The following is a 15,155-nucleotide window of genomic DNA, read 5'->3' as shown; positions in this document are numbered from 1 at the left end:
AAAGAGGCAGCTAAGTAAACAAGTCTTGAAAGCAACAGAGTATTGGCCAGAGAGAGGAGTGGAAGTTTCCTCAGCACCTGCATTTAGATAGCATTAGTGTAAAGACTAGAACCTCCTTGGTTTTGGATGGAGTAGTTTTCTTTGAGCTAGAGCTTTAAATTTTCAGAGTTTGTCTACCTTCTAGAGGGTAACTTCTGTTCTCTGATTTCGCTCTAAAAAGTAATTTAACTGCAGAAGACTTTGATCAAAATGGTTTCCAAAAGAAGACTGTCAAAATCTGAGGAGAAAGAGAGCCCGACAGAAGATGCCTCCCGTAAGTGTCTAGTCACTTGTTGCTTAATTTCCTGTAGCAAATGTGTGAGGCACTTAAAGAGACGTAGACTTCCTGCTTTCAGGTGCTGGGAGTCATCAAGTCTTAACGGATAGAGCACATAGAATCTAGTCTCAGGAGATTTGGGATTGAGTGTCTGCCTCTACTTCCATGTGTGACGTTGGGCACGCCCACAGCCTCTTAGCCTCAGGCTCCACATCCCTAAGAGGAGTTACTATTACAGAAGGTATCTGCTGTGCATCATCTAGGTGCTGGGACACAAAGATACAACGTAGTCCCTACCCTTTGAAAAATCGTATGGTCCCCTTTCCTCCCTTAAAAATTCTGTTCTAGATAAATGCTATGATGATGATGTGTAAAGGAAAGGAGTCATATCAAAGCAAGCACACCAGAGGCAAAGAAATAGTGCAGACTCTGTCCATGTAAGAATGTGGTTGACAGAGGCCTAAGAGTTCTGACAGGAAGAGGGTGATGGTCTTTTTCATTTATTACCCTCATCTACTCTATTAAGGCAATTCTAACTTGTTGTATGAGTAAAGGAGAAGAGGGGATAGTCATACTTCAACTCCTTGTTTGTTTTCGTTTATTACTTTTCGTAGGTTAAAAGGCTTGGGGTGAAACCAGTCTGAGCCTTGTACTCCAAGATATGATGCAAGAGGACCTGCCCCATTCTTTCTACCCTGCATGCACTGCATTGGCTCTCAAACTTTGATGTGCATCAGGATTATTATCTAGAGAACTTGAGAAAAGTTCAGACTCCTAGGCCCCATCCCCAAGATTGTGATTCAGTAGCTCTGGGATGTGACCTAAGGAATGATTTTAATCCTCCCAGTGATTCCAATGCAGTGGTTTGCAGACAACAGCTTGAAAGACCCTGACTGCTTTAGAATTTGAGTGGAAAACATTTCCATGCTTATTCTTGTTACAGGTAGCACATTTTGAATTCTTCAAATGAAAAGTCAATAGGTGAAAATAATTCCATTTGATTGTTTTGTTTGTTTGAAAACCACTATCACTGACCATTGTTAGAGATAAAATTTCACGACAGCATCAATTCCAGTGTAATTCTTTAGGAATCCATCAACTTTCCTCTTAGGGTTTGTATTCTAGGGTTTACTTTTTAATCTTTCCTTGACTATTGGTCACATTCTTGAAAGTTTTGTCTATTTTCAGAAGCCAGGAAGCAACCACTTTCCAAAAAGACAAAGAAATCTCGTGTTCATAGTGAAGTTGAAGAAAATGACAGTGTCTTTGTAAAGCTTCTTAAAACATCGGGAATTATTCTTAAAACAGGAGAGAGTCAGCATCAACTAGGTAATATTGTAAACTAAATCTTTTCTCTGGGTATACTGAAAGGGCTCAGAACTGAATCATGGATTTTCTAAGTAGAGAGGCGATGAAGATTAGAAATGGAGCACCATCCGTCTTGAGACAAGAATGAAACTGAAATTGCTTTTTAGAGAATGTTGTTATAGTCTTTGGTCCTGATTAATGCATGTTAAAAGTAAAATACCCCTAATCTTTTTTTTCTTTTTTAAGAAAAAATATTATATCCTAGTGTTACTTTGTGTTTTCTTGTGAAAAAATAAATTAGGGGCCAGCCCGGTGCTGCATAGGTTAAGTGCGCATGTTCCTCTTCTGCGGCCCGGGTTTCGCGGGTTCGGATCCCGGGTGCGGACATGGCACCGCTTGGCATGCCATGCTGTGGTAGGCGTCCCATATGTAAAGCAGAGGAAGATGGGCACGGATGTTAGCTCCGGGTCAGTCTTCCTCAGCGAAAAGAGGATTGGCAGCAGTTAGCTCAGGGCTAATCTTCCTCAAAAAATAAAATTAAATTAATTAATGCCCAGAGAACAATTGGGTCTGTGTTGGAATAATTTCAGGAGAAAATTTATAAAACCATGTACAGCCCTGCTTTGAGGGTATAGGTTATTCAGCTAAGGTTATGGCATGTCTTTTTTAGAACATTTAAGAACTATCCTCTGTCAAAGCTAAGTCTGTTTTACTGTGGGTTTAGAAGATTTGGCTCTGAAATTTGGTTGAAAGTATCTTTATTGGTTTCATCAGACAGGAAACGTAGGCTTTTAGGAAAGTAAAACTATGGAAGGAGATGATAAAGACTCTGGTGACCAACTATTCTTTCCTCATAGCTGTGGATCAAATCATTTTTCAAAAGAAGCTCTTTCAGACTCTGAAGAAACATCCTTCTTATCCCAAAGTATGTATTTTCTCTCTGGTACTTTTGCTTTTGCCAGCAGTGCTCTGGAATTGGGAATTTAAAGACTCTGGCATAAAGTTGAATGGGCTAGAATGATATTTAGCTAACCCACAGCAAACGTTGAACTAAAAATCTAACTCTTACCCTATCTTTTTTTTTTTAATGTCACTAAGATAATAGAAGAATTTATCAGTGGCCTGGAGTCTTACATTGAGGACCAAGACAGTTTCAGGAACTGCCTTGTGTCTTGTGAACGTCTGCAGGATGAAGAAGCCAGGTGTGGAGCAGAGGCTTGGAGTCGTGCTGAACTTTAGTCTGTTACACTAACTGGACTAGAGGGGTGGGGCAGAATGCAATTTTTTGGAATTTCACTTTTGATTTAAAGCTCTCTTTTCCTCAGAGTTTTAACCTAGGCTTTAAGTTATTAAGTTTATAGTTATGAGACTAAGAACCAGAGTGTCTTCTAGAATGTGTCTCACTTGTGTTGATAGAATTTCAACTCTCTACTTCTCCCTGGCTTAAGAACCGTCTTCTCATGTTCTTTATTTCTTATCTGACAGAATAGTTTCTCTTTATATATTTAACCAATTTTATGAAGAAAGGATAACAGAATCATTAAAATGAGGAAAAAAATAGAAAGCAAATATTTCTTTTTTACAGCATGGGCACATCTTACTCTAAGAGCCTCATTAAATTGCTTCTGGGGATTGACATATTACAGGTGAGACTGTACCACTTTTTCTGTGAACATTTGATGGGTGCAATTTGTGGTGTATGCCCAAGTATAAGTGGCCGGAGCACAGGGTGGAGTCAGCTTAATGGGAGAGCTTGGGTTTGCAGCAGTTTACCATAGCCCCGTTGCTGAACTGCGTCTGGTAGGGCAGCGTCTGCATCTTCGGACTGAGCAGATTAGCCCAGTACATCTCCAAGTCTTGTTTATTTCCTCAGCCTCTGATTCCTGTCTTGTAAAGCTTCATCCTGTGTGCTCTGAGTACCTTTTATATCTCTGCCACATTCACATCTGTGTCACCTCCCAGTTAGCTTTTTGTGTGCTTATTAACTCGATTTTGCCCTTTTCTCCTCCTTTTTCTCTCTTTTATTTAGTAGACGATACATTGACATGTTTTAAACATCTCAAATTATAAAAACATATATACAATGAAAAGTCTCCCTCCCACCCTGGGCTCCATTTTTCCTCCTTTCTTCTCTCCCAGTATTAATCTTCCCACACTCTTACCTCTTCCTTTTCATTGGAGATCTTGAATATAATTTAATTAGCTTAAATCTAAGAGCCTCATGTTCCTCTGAAGAGAAATCTTCTTTTCTTGCAAACTGTTTGGTAATCTTTTAAAGTCTGCATTTAATGGGTTAACAGTTGGCATCATATTTAATAATATTTTTGGTTATCTGATTATTCTAATATTGCCTTGATAGTCATTTTGCAATTTTTCAGAAGACAAATTATTGAAAAGTCTTTGCATTCCAACAGCTTATATTCAAAATATTGGTAGCATTCATGTGGACATTCTTCTAATAAGAGGATTTCAATTGTAGCAGAATTTTTCCTCCAAGAGCTCTTGTTGGAGACACTTATGACTAATTATACACTTCTGTTGGTTATCTTGAGACCATCTCCTAATTCCCTATGTCTTCTCTTTTAGCCTGCCATTATCAAAACCTTATTTGAAAAATTGCCAGAATTTCTTTTTGAAAAGTAAGTGGAGTTATCTTGGAATCCTCAAAGTACCCTGGTGAACCTAAGTTTCTCTCTGAAAAGGTTACTCTGAAACATCCTTGGTTTCTCTGAAAGTCATTTTTATCATGATGCCAGTTTCTTAAGTGACTACTGGGGTGTCTTTCTTTGAAATGTTGTCTGTTTAAATAACTACATACTCCTGGAAGAATACACAATAAGCTGGTGATAGTTGTCTCTAAGGAGGGGAGCCAATTAGATGGAGTTAGATATTCTCTGAATACTATTCTGTACCTTTTCAACTTTATAGTGTATGTGTGTACCATTTTTTAAAATTTAAAATTTAAAATTTAAAAAAACAGCCCACTAATTGGGAAAAAATATTTACAAGTATTTATCTGACAAAGGGTTAATCTCCATAATATACAAAGAACTCACACAACTCAACAATAAAAAATCAAACAACCCAATTACAAAATGGGCAGGAGACATGAACAGACATTTCTCCAAAGAAGATATATGGATGGCCAATAGACACATGAAAAGATGTCATCTTCACTAATCATCAGGGAAATGCAAATCAAAACTACACTAAGATATCACCTTGCACCTGTTAGAATGGCAAAAATATCCAAAACCAAGACTGACAAATGTTGGAGAGGCTGTGGAGAAAAAGGAACCCTCATACACTGTTGGTGGGAATGCAAACTGGTGCAGCCACTATGGAAAACAGTCTGGAGATTCCTCAAAAAGTTAAGAATAGAAATACCTTATGACCCAGCCATCCCACTACTGGGTATCTATCCTAAGAACCTGAAATCAGCAATTCCAAAAGTCCCATGCACCCCTATGTTCATCGCAGCATTATTCACAATAGCCAAGTCATGGAACCAACGTAAGTGTCCAGCAACTGATGATTGGATAAAGAAGATATGGTGTATATATATGTGTATATACACAATGGAATACTACTCAGCCATAAAAAAGGACAAAGTCGTCCCATTCACAACAACATGGATAGACCTTGAGGGTATTATGTTGAGTGAAATAAGCCAGACAGAGAAAGACGAACTCTGTATGACTCCACTCATAGGGGGTAGTTAACATATGGACAAAGAGAACTGATCGGTGGTTGCCAGGGGAAAGGGGGGTGGGGGGAGGGCACTAGGGGTGAAGTGGTGTACCTACAACATGACTAATAATGATGTACAACTGTAATTTCACAAGGTTGTTAACTATCATAACCTTAATAAAAAAAAAAGTTTACTTTAGGTCAGAAAAAAAATGAACAGCCTAATAGAAAAGTAGATAAAAGTCATGAACATACAATGCACAAAGAAGGAATACAAGCATTTTTAAAAATGCTCAATTTCATTGATAATCAAAGATACAAATTTAAAACAATAAATGCGTTTTTTCCACTCTCAAAGGATCTTTCTTTTTGAGTGTAATGAACAGGCACACTCATACATCACTAAGGAACATATAAATCAGTTCAGTTATTCTGGAAGGGCAGTAGCTTGTGTGTATCAAAACCTTAGGGGCTGGCCCCATGGCCGAGTGGTTAAGTGAATCCTGGGTGCGGACATGGCACTGCTCATCAAAAGCCACGCTGAGGCAGCATCCCACATGCCACAACTAGAAGGACTCACAACTAAGAATATACAACTATGTACCGGGGGGCTTTGGGGAGAAAAAGGAAAAAAATAAAATCTTTAAAAAAAAAAACAAACCTTAGATTTTACATAATCTTTAGTGTTCAACCATGTCTCCTAATTATCCTAAGGTAATAACTCTGAATGAAAACAGTAATGAATAAGATTACTGTTTAAAATAACAAACAATTGTAAACAACTGAGATGTTCCAACTGTAGGAGATTGGTTAAGTAAATTAGGTGCAACCCCACAATGGAATATCATGTGGATGTTAAAAATTATAAAGAAGACTACTTATTATCACACGTTAATTGAAGAAAAAAGTCAGGCTACAAATTACTATTTACACTTCAGCCCAGTATTTTGTTGGAAAAAAAAGATACATACATACACATACATGCATATACATATGCATGTTAATAGTGGACATCTCTGGGCGACAGAATTATACATCAATTTTGTTTTCTCCTTTTTAATATGTGTTTTTTCAGGGTCTTATATGTGGTATTAATAAACTTGAAGATTTATCTTTAAAGATTTGTGCTTTGCCTAAATGGCTCACATACATGCTTTCTGTCCTGGCTAAGTCTTTTAGGGCAGTTAAATTTGACTGTAGTAAACAAGGACTGAGCGTGCTGTCAAGAAAAGGAACTGAAGGTGGTCCAGAACTAGACATGGGAGGTTGGGAGGAAGGCAGAGAATGTCATTTGGGGGGAAGTAATAATAACTGAGCCAACATTTCTTCATCCACAAATGGTTTTCAATATTTTCATGAACAGTCTAATTTGACCTTCTATGTTTCCGTAACAGAATATGCTTGCCTTTTTTAGTACTTACCACATTGATGTAATTAGTTTTTTACCTTTTTAAAATATTCATCTTACTCAATTTGTCAAAGTTTATTACTTTTATTTATGTTTAATTGTTTACATTATTATTAAGAGGTACTCTCCAGACCTTTCTTCCCCTCTCTCTAAACTCTCCCCAGATGTAGCCACTGTTAACAGTTTAGTGCCTTTTCTTCCAGACGTTTCTCAACATATCTAAGCATGTCTTATGATTTTCTTGTATTACCTGTGTGTCTAGCACAGCGCATAGTGAGTGTTCAGTAAATGTTAATTGAATGGCTGAAATGTTTTGTGCAGTATTAATGCTTGCTGTTGTCTAAGTGCGAAAGGCTGAGTTCCTTGTCTTCCCATCCTAACATTTCAGAGTGAACACTGATGGAATCAGCATGCCTCGACTCATCATCAGTCAACTGAAATGGCTTGACAGAGTTGTGGATGGCAAGGTAGGGTCTGGGACTTTTTCTTTCTCTTGGATTTAGAGAGTGAATTTTCCACACTTAACCAAACTTTTGGAATTTGCAGGCTTTTTTTTTCTTTCTAAACAGAAAATGCAGATTTTTCTATCCATCCATTGGCTTTTTTCAGCTTTCATAATTTAAGAATCATGGGTATTTCACCCTTTAAATTTCCTCTAAAAAAGTTTATCTAATTATGATGACTAGATATCATTTATTAGATAAATAAATATTTGGAAAGAAATTCATTAATTTTTCAAAGTACAGAGATTACTATATTTTATTTTTCATAAGTGATGAGATCCCAAACCATGCTTTGTACTTCACTGCAAATGCTTTAATTTGATTACATATTGAGGAAAATTTCAGAAAGTTTTTGCAATTATGTCATTTGTTTTTAAGCACTTTGGGACAATTGAATCTGTTTTGAGCCTGCTTAAGAACCATTTCTTTTCAGAGTTCTTTAACTCTTTCTACTAATTTTTGTCAGACATTCCAAGGCCAAATCTTTATTTGGAAGAGCATAAGTTTTAGAGTCTCTCTGGGCTGGAATTTTGAGTCTGCCACTTATTAGTTATGTGTCCTTGAACAACACATATCTTCACATTTTAAAAATGGGGATTGTCACACAAATTCCATAGAGTTGTAAAGATTAAATGAAATAAAGTATATAACAGACCTGTTAGATAACTGCCATCTTCCCTGCTTGTTTTTCTATATACCATCCCATGTGTGAAAATTTCTGGGTCATTTACCTCTGAATTTAGGCTTTGAGCTTAAGTGTGTATAGTTGTCATATTGTACACAAAATAATTCTAGCTCTGCATTTTGTGAGTAGAAAGTCTTTATCTATTCTGTGTAACGTGCTACAACTCTAATAGTCTTCTCCACTGCAGGATCTCACCACCAAGATCATGCAGCTGATCAGTATTGCTCCAGTGTACCTGCAGCATGACTTCATCACCAGCCTACCTGAGATCGTTGGGGATTCCCAGCATGCTGATGTGGGAAAAGAACTCAGGTGGGTAAGCACCTTGTCACTATCCAGAGCAAGGCTCCGCTCTGGGAGCCTTGTCATTGCAGTATGAAAAGAGTAGTAGTAATGTGTTCCTCTTTATATAAAAGAGGATGATACCTGCCTTTCGTGAGTAGGGTATGGGATTTGGCTTGTTTTTCTAATAATCATTATATATTTGAGAGGATCCATCTACTTTCTTTTAAATGGTATACGTGTTGCGAATATGAAGTCTGGCTTAGGATTAGGTATATAAATTTGGTATCTGGAGACTGAAACGTGATCCCTTTGTTTCCTTAGCATTTCCTCCACCCAAGGGGTCCTCAGTCATGACTGCACATCCAAATCATTTTTGGAGCTTATTAAACACTTACATTCTTTTGTCCCTAAATGGTTCATTCTAACGAACATAATTGCGTCAGACCCATTTCTGAGACCCATTGCTTACTATCATTTACGTGAAAAATAGTAATTGGTATGGCAGTAGTTAAGGGGAGAACAGTATCCCTATGTAATAGTGTTTCTGTTTTAATGCAACACCTTGCTTATCCTAGAAGTAGTTATAAAAAAACAAATTCAGTTGTAATACTTCCTTTTCTATAATTGTCTGCAAAGCTACCTCCAAAAATGTCCAGTCATTTGTTGCCTTTGTGCTTTTGGGCAGGATGCTCCCTCTGGGTATAGCACTATACCATCCACTTTGCCTGCTTAGTTCCACCTTGTCCTTTTGTGTAGCCTTCTCAAGTTGCACAACTTTTTTCTTTTTCCACCATTCACAGTGACCTTCTAACAGAGAATACTTCACTCACAGTCCCGATCCTGGATGTCCTTTCCAGCCTCCGACTTGACCCAAAGCTCGTATCTGAGGTAGGAAGGACTCTCCCCTCCAGAAACACAGACAGCTTTCTCACCTCCCAGAACCAGTGTCAGTCAGTCATTGCCTAGGAGCAATCTTCTGTAATGAAAATTTCATTTTGAAATAATATTGAATGACACCTGATCTCTTTTTTCTTTTTGATGAATTTCATATGCCATACCATAATAGATTTGCTGCTCTGTTTTTAAGCAATAAGTTTTAGTGGAAATCTTCTATATTGCCGGCATATTTACAAACTGCTTCCCATAGGAATAACAATTTTTTATGCCTCCCCCTAGCCACTGGAAAATTCAGGCTCCAAAATGTAAGATAATAAGACTTTTACATTTATCACCTGTCTGTTTTTGAAGACACAATGGCATTAACACTGGAAAGCTTGTAATTTGGAAAAAAATAAAACATGGTGCTTTTCTTTCTAAATGACAGTTGAGAAAACTGAGTGACAGAAGTAATTTTTCTAATTTTACCTAACAGGTCAGTACTAGGTTGAGTTATTAACATGAAAATATTTAAGATTTTCATGCTTTTTTGTGTTTAGGTCCGACAGTTGGTGATGGGTAAGCTGTCATCTGTCAGATTGGACGATTTACCTGTGATAATCAAGTTCATTCTTCATTCCGTAACAACCACGGATGCACTTGAGGTACTCTGTAATTTCCCAACAAGCACCAATAGGGTGCTCGATCCTAGAGAGTAAAGAGAACAGCAGTGGTGCCCTTGTGAAACTCAGCAGTTAAAAAAAGACTAACCAGATGAGGGTACATCAAGATAAATTATTTAAATTAATAGGTTCCAGTTGCCTTGGTCTTTCTCCAAACTAATCGGTAATGCTGATTAATCCAGATAGTATTCAGGGGAGAGAGTCGAGCCATTAGCCAGATTTATTGTTCTATATAAGCTGCTACAGGTTATATTTGCTATTTTAGCATAATACCTCAAGGAATTCTGGAATTTTGAAGGGTAGCATTAGCTATTTTCATCAACTCTGTTTTTCAAAATACCTTGTCTAACATTTAATAATAATTCTTAGTCTTTCAGGAGATTGTTATGGTTCTCCTACTGAGAGAATGGACTGTGCCTGTCCACTATGAATGAGCCGAACACATAGCTAATATATGTTTTCCTCAGGTAATTTCTGAGCTTCGGGAGCAGTTGGATCTGCAGCATTGTGTTTTGCCATCACAGTTGCAGACTTCCCAAAGCAGGTTGAAAAGTAAAGGACGAAGAAGGTATAAGCTCATAGACAGTTTCCACCCTTTTTCTCAAATAGGCAAGGAAAGTTGCGTGACATTTATCCTAAAGCCAAGTCAGTAGATCTTAATACCAACAAATAATGGTAGTAATGTTACACTCATGTAATATTGTATAGTTTTTCAAATCGTGTGTGTGTGTGTGTGTGTGTGTGTATTCTCTTGGCTATTCAGATCAATCCCAGATAGGCTGCAGGACAAGTTTATTAGCCATTTTACGTATGAAGCTATGACTTGTTCCAGGGCAGGTGGCTAGTAAACAGGAACCCAGTTCTTACAGGTTCCTCTCCAGTAAGTGAAAGAATGTTTTTTTTTCCCTCTGCTGCTTGTAGTTCTTCAGGAAATCAAGAAAACAGCGGTCAGGACTGTGTTATTCTTCTCTTTGATGTAATAAAGTCAGCTGTTAGATATGAGAAAACCATTTCTGAAGCCTGGATTAAGGTGAGTGAGATCTTTGGAACTTTGAACATTAGGGAGGAAATGGGTGGCAATCAGTGACAGATGTGTAAGTAAAACCAGGTTGAAATAAAAGTATTTTTTATTTTTTTATTTTTTCTGTCTTCTCCCGAAAGCCACCCGGTACATAGTTGCATATATTTTCAGTTGTTGGTCCTTCTAGTTGTGGTATGTGGGATGCCGCCTCAGCATGGCTTGATTGAGTCGTGCTAGGTCTGCACCCAGGATCCAAACCTGTGAAACCCTGGGCTGCTGAAGCAGAGTGCAGGAAGTTAACCTCTTGGCCACGGGGCCGGCCCTGAAATAAAAGTCTTAAAAGTCAATCAAGTAGAAATGATATATAATGGTTGCCAGGTGGGCAGATTGGTTCTCAAGAGAACAGGGCATCTTGAATAAGGCAAAAAGTGTTCTACTTATGTGTTGTAATATTTTGTGACCCTTGTTTTTCCAGGCGATTGAAAGTACTCCCTCAGGGTCTGAACACAAGGTAATGTTCATGTATTTATGAATTTTAAGTATTGCAGGCACTTTCACTTGTTTTCCAATGTTTTCTTAAAAGATGCCAATGATAAATAATTGTAGTACTTTATTTCTCTGAAAAATATTTCTGGGTTTTGTGAAAATGTAGGTCCTCCCATGGGAGTGTTTTAATGGGAAAAAGTTGAGAGCTACTGTTTTATTGTAGTACATGTACTGATTTATTAAACTGTTTTCCTCTTGTTGCATATTTGTTGACAACAGATTTTTGACCTGACGATGCTTCTCATCATCTATAGCACAAACACTCAGACAAAGAAGTACATTGAGAGGGTGCTAAGAAATAAGATTCGATCAGGCTGCTTTCAAGAACAGCTGCTACAGAGTACTTTCTATGTTCATTACTTGGTGAGTGTCAGAGAATCAGTCTGAAAGTTACAGAGAGATCATTTTAATGTTTCCTACCCAGTGAGGGAATCTTGACGCCTCCTTTGCTGAGTGTTGATCTTTGACAGGGAGCTCAGTATATTTCAAAACATAGTAGGATTATTACTTACTTTGATTGAGACATTATGATGTTAATAAAACCAACCTAAGATTGGTTTTCATCGTTTTATCAAAAAGGTCACAAAATTGGTTTGTCTTGAATTTAGACTCAAACCCCAAATTCTTTTTTGTAGTAAATGTTTTAACTCAGGTCTTCTAATTACGTATTTATGTAACTTGATTTTTAACCTAAAATGAAAAGCTTTACCACCCTCATATAAAATTCCATCTTGTTTGTTTGAGCCCATTGAGACTTTTGAACCTTAATTTTACATTAATCATTTCAGTTGTCTAACTCTGTGCAATCTGCAGCTTTGACAGACTTGCCTTCTGTATCCTGTTCTGAGTAGTTTTTTTCTGAGTAGTTTTAAAAAGCCCTGAGCATAACAGGACCAGAGGAATGCTAGTAGAGACATAATTATGCATCCTGAGCCATCACTATTTGGCTATTCAACACTGTGAGCTTTAGGTGATCATTCCTGTTGAAATATAAACCATTAAATTGGAATTTTATAAGCTAGGAATGGTGTTTTCCAGGTGAATAAGCAGGATACTAACGGTGTATACTTTCTTAGAAAACTGGGTAGATGGTGGTTTGGGGCTTGATTTAGGAACAAATGAGAATATGTAGTTGGATCTTAAAGATTTTATATCCAGGAATAGATTTAATGTTTGTGTTACTTTATCTTGCAGTCCTTTCTGTGCTTGTTTCTGGCAATCACATATTTTTTGGGCTATAATGTTCCAGAGGGCAGAAACCATATATAATTTTTTTTTGAGGAAGATTAGCCCTGAGCTAACATCCTCTGCCAATCCTCCTTTTTTGCCGAGGAAGATTGGCCCTGAGCTAACATCCATGCTCATCTTCCTCTACTTTATAAGTGGGACGCCTGCCACAGTGTGGCTTGACAAGTGGTGTGGAGGTCCTCACCTAGGATCCAAACCGGTGAACCCCGGGCCACTAAAGTGGAATATGTAAACTTATCTGCTGCGCCACTGGGCGGTCCCCGTAATTTTTTTTTTTTATTGTTTTAGTTATCATTTTATTTATTTATATTATTATTATGCAATTATAAAAAACTTCCGATAACGTAATTTTTTTTTTTTTTTTTTTTAATTTTTAGAACAAGAGACCCATTCACACAAGCAGTGGTTCTCTTTCTCTCTCTCTCTTTCTCTCTCCCTCCCTCCCTCCCTCCACCCCCCTCGTTTTTTTGGTGAGGAAGATTGGCCCTGAGCTAACGTCTGTTGCCAATCTTCCTCTTTTTTTTGCCTCCCTAAAGCCCCAGGGCATAGTTGCATATCCCAGTTGTAAGTCACCCTGATTCTTCTATGTGGGATGCCACCACAGCATGGCTTGGTGAGTGGTGTGTAGGTCTGTGCCCAGGATTCAAACTGGCAAACCATGAGCTGCCAAAGCGGAGTGCATGAACTTAACCGCTCACCAGCCCCCAAATATAATTTTTTGTTGTGTTTTCCTTGGTAAAGCATTATACCCAGTTCAATGCCTAATTTAAGTTTTTTTTATTGTGATGATATTAGTAAAGAAGCTGGACTTAATAACTGGTTATTTACTCTGTCCATTAATGTCCATCTACTGCTCTGTTGGTAGGACATGAGCAGTTCTCTTCTTGATCTTCTTTAAAAGAAATCAGTGATTAGCATTGAACCTTATAGACTGATTTCAAATCACAGCCAAGGAGAGCAGGCCCAGTATATCCCCAGGGAGGTAGAATGACTAGGAAGGTGGGATTTAGAAGGTCTGGATTCTAGTCCCAAATTGGGCAGATAGGAACAGTGCTAATATTAGGTGTGTAATTTAACTTCTTTGAGCTTCATGGTCAATTCTATATCCATATGTTGAATTCCATTGATCCTGAGAGAAAACTCAGAATGATGAAGGATTATTCTGAATAAAACAAAGATTAAGATTAGAATGAGAGTTGATGAGGAGAGCTCTCATGTTCCAAAAGGGCGAGCAACTCTGGGTGCTGTAGTAACTAAGTTTCTTCCACAGCGTCTTTTCTCTCTCCTCTTCCCCCTTCAAGGTTCTTAAGGATGTTTGTCCATCCATTCTGTCGCTGGCTCAGAGTTTCCTGCACTCCCTGGACCAGAGTATAATTTTGTTTGGCAGTCTGCTATATAAATATGCATTTAAGTTTTTTGACACTTACTGCCAACAGGTATGTTGAAATATTTATTTTGGAAAGGAGGGAACAGGGAAAAGGAAAGAAATGCAATTCTAAGTGACTTGGTGTGGTCTGATGTTTATTTCTTGTTGGTTGGTGGGCATTGAAGGAGAAAGAACTCTGAACTGGAAGCTGGAAAAACTTAATTCTAGTCCTAGTCTTGATAAAATGAAGAGACTGGACTGGAGGATCTAACTCTGTGTTTTGAGCTCTAAAATTCTCTGAGTCCAAAACAAAGGTCCAGATCCAGTCTGCTTCAAATAGACGTTGGCTTAAAGGACTGGGGTTATTAGGCAGTTTTCACAGTACAGGAATGAGTTTTAAAATTCAGCTGCAAATAATCAACTGCCAATGGATCTTGGAGTTGTTCTCTAGAAAAAGGTGTGGTGAAAAACAAAGGAAAAATGCCTGAGGGCCTAACCCTATTCCCATGAACATGAGACACAAAATTTAGTAACACTTCCGGAGAGGGAGGGCTGTATTGGTGCAAGGTGATTACAAAAACAAAGAAGAAAATGTCTTATTTTGTATTTGTCTTATGTGCTATACTATTATTAACAATGGTAAAACACATTTGAATGGAACTTTCAAAAATGAAGACAAAATTTAAAGCAGTGATAGATTCATCTGGTATGAGCTACTACAATTCAGAAAACCCTATGACTTGGTATGGAGAGCAATATAAAGGAAAGGGCGATGGCATCTAAGATCTGTTTTGGAACCACATCAATGTCTTAGAGACACTATCATGACTTATGTATGCTTGAAACATAGAAGTCTAACCCATAAAATCCTTTAAAACCTTTAGCTCCTTGAGTGCCATCTTTTCAGTAAATTTCAGCAGGTTAAGTTCAACCACAGCTTAAAGGGTAGTATGTAACCCATATGAGAAAAAGAAAGAGAAAGACTAGACTACACCAAGGAGGAAAAACAGGAGGGCTTAGACGGTGCTCCCTGATAAATCATGGGAAATAAGTAAAGATGGTAGTGCAGTTAGATTGGCATAATCCTAAGTCTCTTGACTCCAACATTAATGAAAACTAGATAATAGAATTAGACAATGGGAAGGCTGGGCTGGGAGTTTAACCCAGTTGAGATTAGAATGGCCTCAGGTGTGAACCCCTTTAAGATGGCCATACCACAT

The 15,155-nt window shown here is 37.9% G+C and overlaps 1 protein-coding gene across 11 annotated transcripts in view; it reads left to right on the top strand.

Moving 5' to 3' along the window:
• FANCD2 (FA complementation group D2) overlaps window positions 1-15,155 on the top strand; it is a 47,791-nt gene that overhangs the window by 1,615 nt on the left and 31,021 nt on the right. For 6 of the 11 annotated variants that reach the window (XM_070576530.1, XM_070576523.1, XM_070576527.1 and 3 more), the window contains exons 2-16: window positions 221-313; window positions 1,505-1,645; window positions 2,482-2,549; window positions 2,723-2,826; window positions 3,210-3,270; window positions 4,211-4,263; window positions 7,111-7,189; window positions 8,098-8,222; window positions 8,996-9,083; window positions 9,632-9,736; window positions 10,222-10,322; window positions 10,676-10,784; window positions 11,251-11,286; window positions 11,541-11,684; window positions 13,871-14,005. In XM_070576530.1, coding sequence (XP_070432631.1) covers window positions 250-313; window positions 1,505-1,645; window positions 2,482-2,549; window positions 2,723-2,826; window positions 3,210-3,270; window positions 4,211-4,263; window positions 7,111-7,189; window positions 8,098-8,222; window positions 8,996-9,083; window positions 9,632-9,736; window positions 10,222-10,322; window positions 10,676-10,784; window positions 11,251-11,286; window positions 11,541-11,684; window positions 13,871-14,005 — 1,413 coding nt within the window. In that variant the 5' untranslated portion in view covers window positions 221-249. Of the gene's footprint in view, window positions 1-220; window positions 314-395; window positions 558-1,504; window positions 1,646-2,481; window positions 2,550-2,722; window positions 2,827-3,209; window positions 3,271-4,210; window positions 4,264-7,110; window positions 7,190-8,097; window positions 8,223-8,995; window positions 9,084-9,631; window positions 9,737-10,221; window positions 10,323-10,675; window positions 10,785-11,250; window positions 11,287-11,540; window positions 11,685-13,870; window positions 14,006-15,155 lie in introns of all 11 variants that reach the window. The other 5 variants (XM_070576521.1, XM_070576531.1, XM_070576524.1 and 2 more) reach the window with 1 other exon arrangement.

The sequence above is a fragment of the Equus przewalskii genome, chromosome 15, assembly GCF_037783145.1.
Source record: "Equus przewalskii isolate Varuska chromosome 15, EquPr2, whole genome shotgun sequence".
Lineage (NCBI taxonomy): Eukaryota > Metazoa > Chordata > Mammalia > Perissodactyla > Equidae > Equus > Equus przewalskii.
This window is presented reverse-complemented; position numbering and strand designations above follow the sequence as displayed.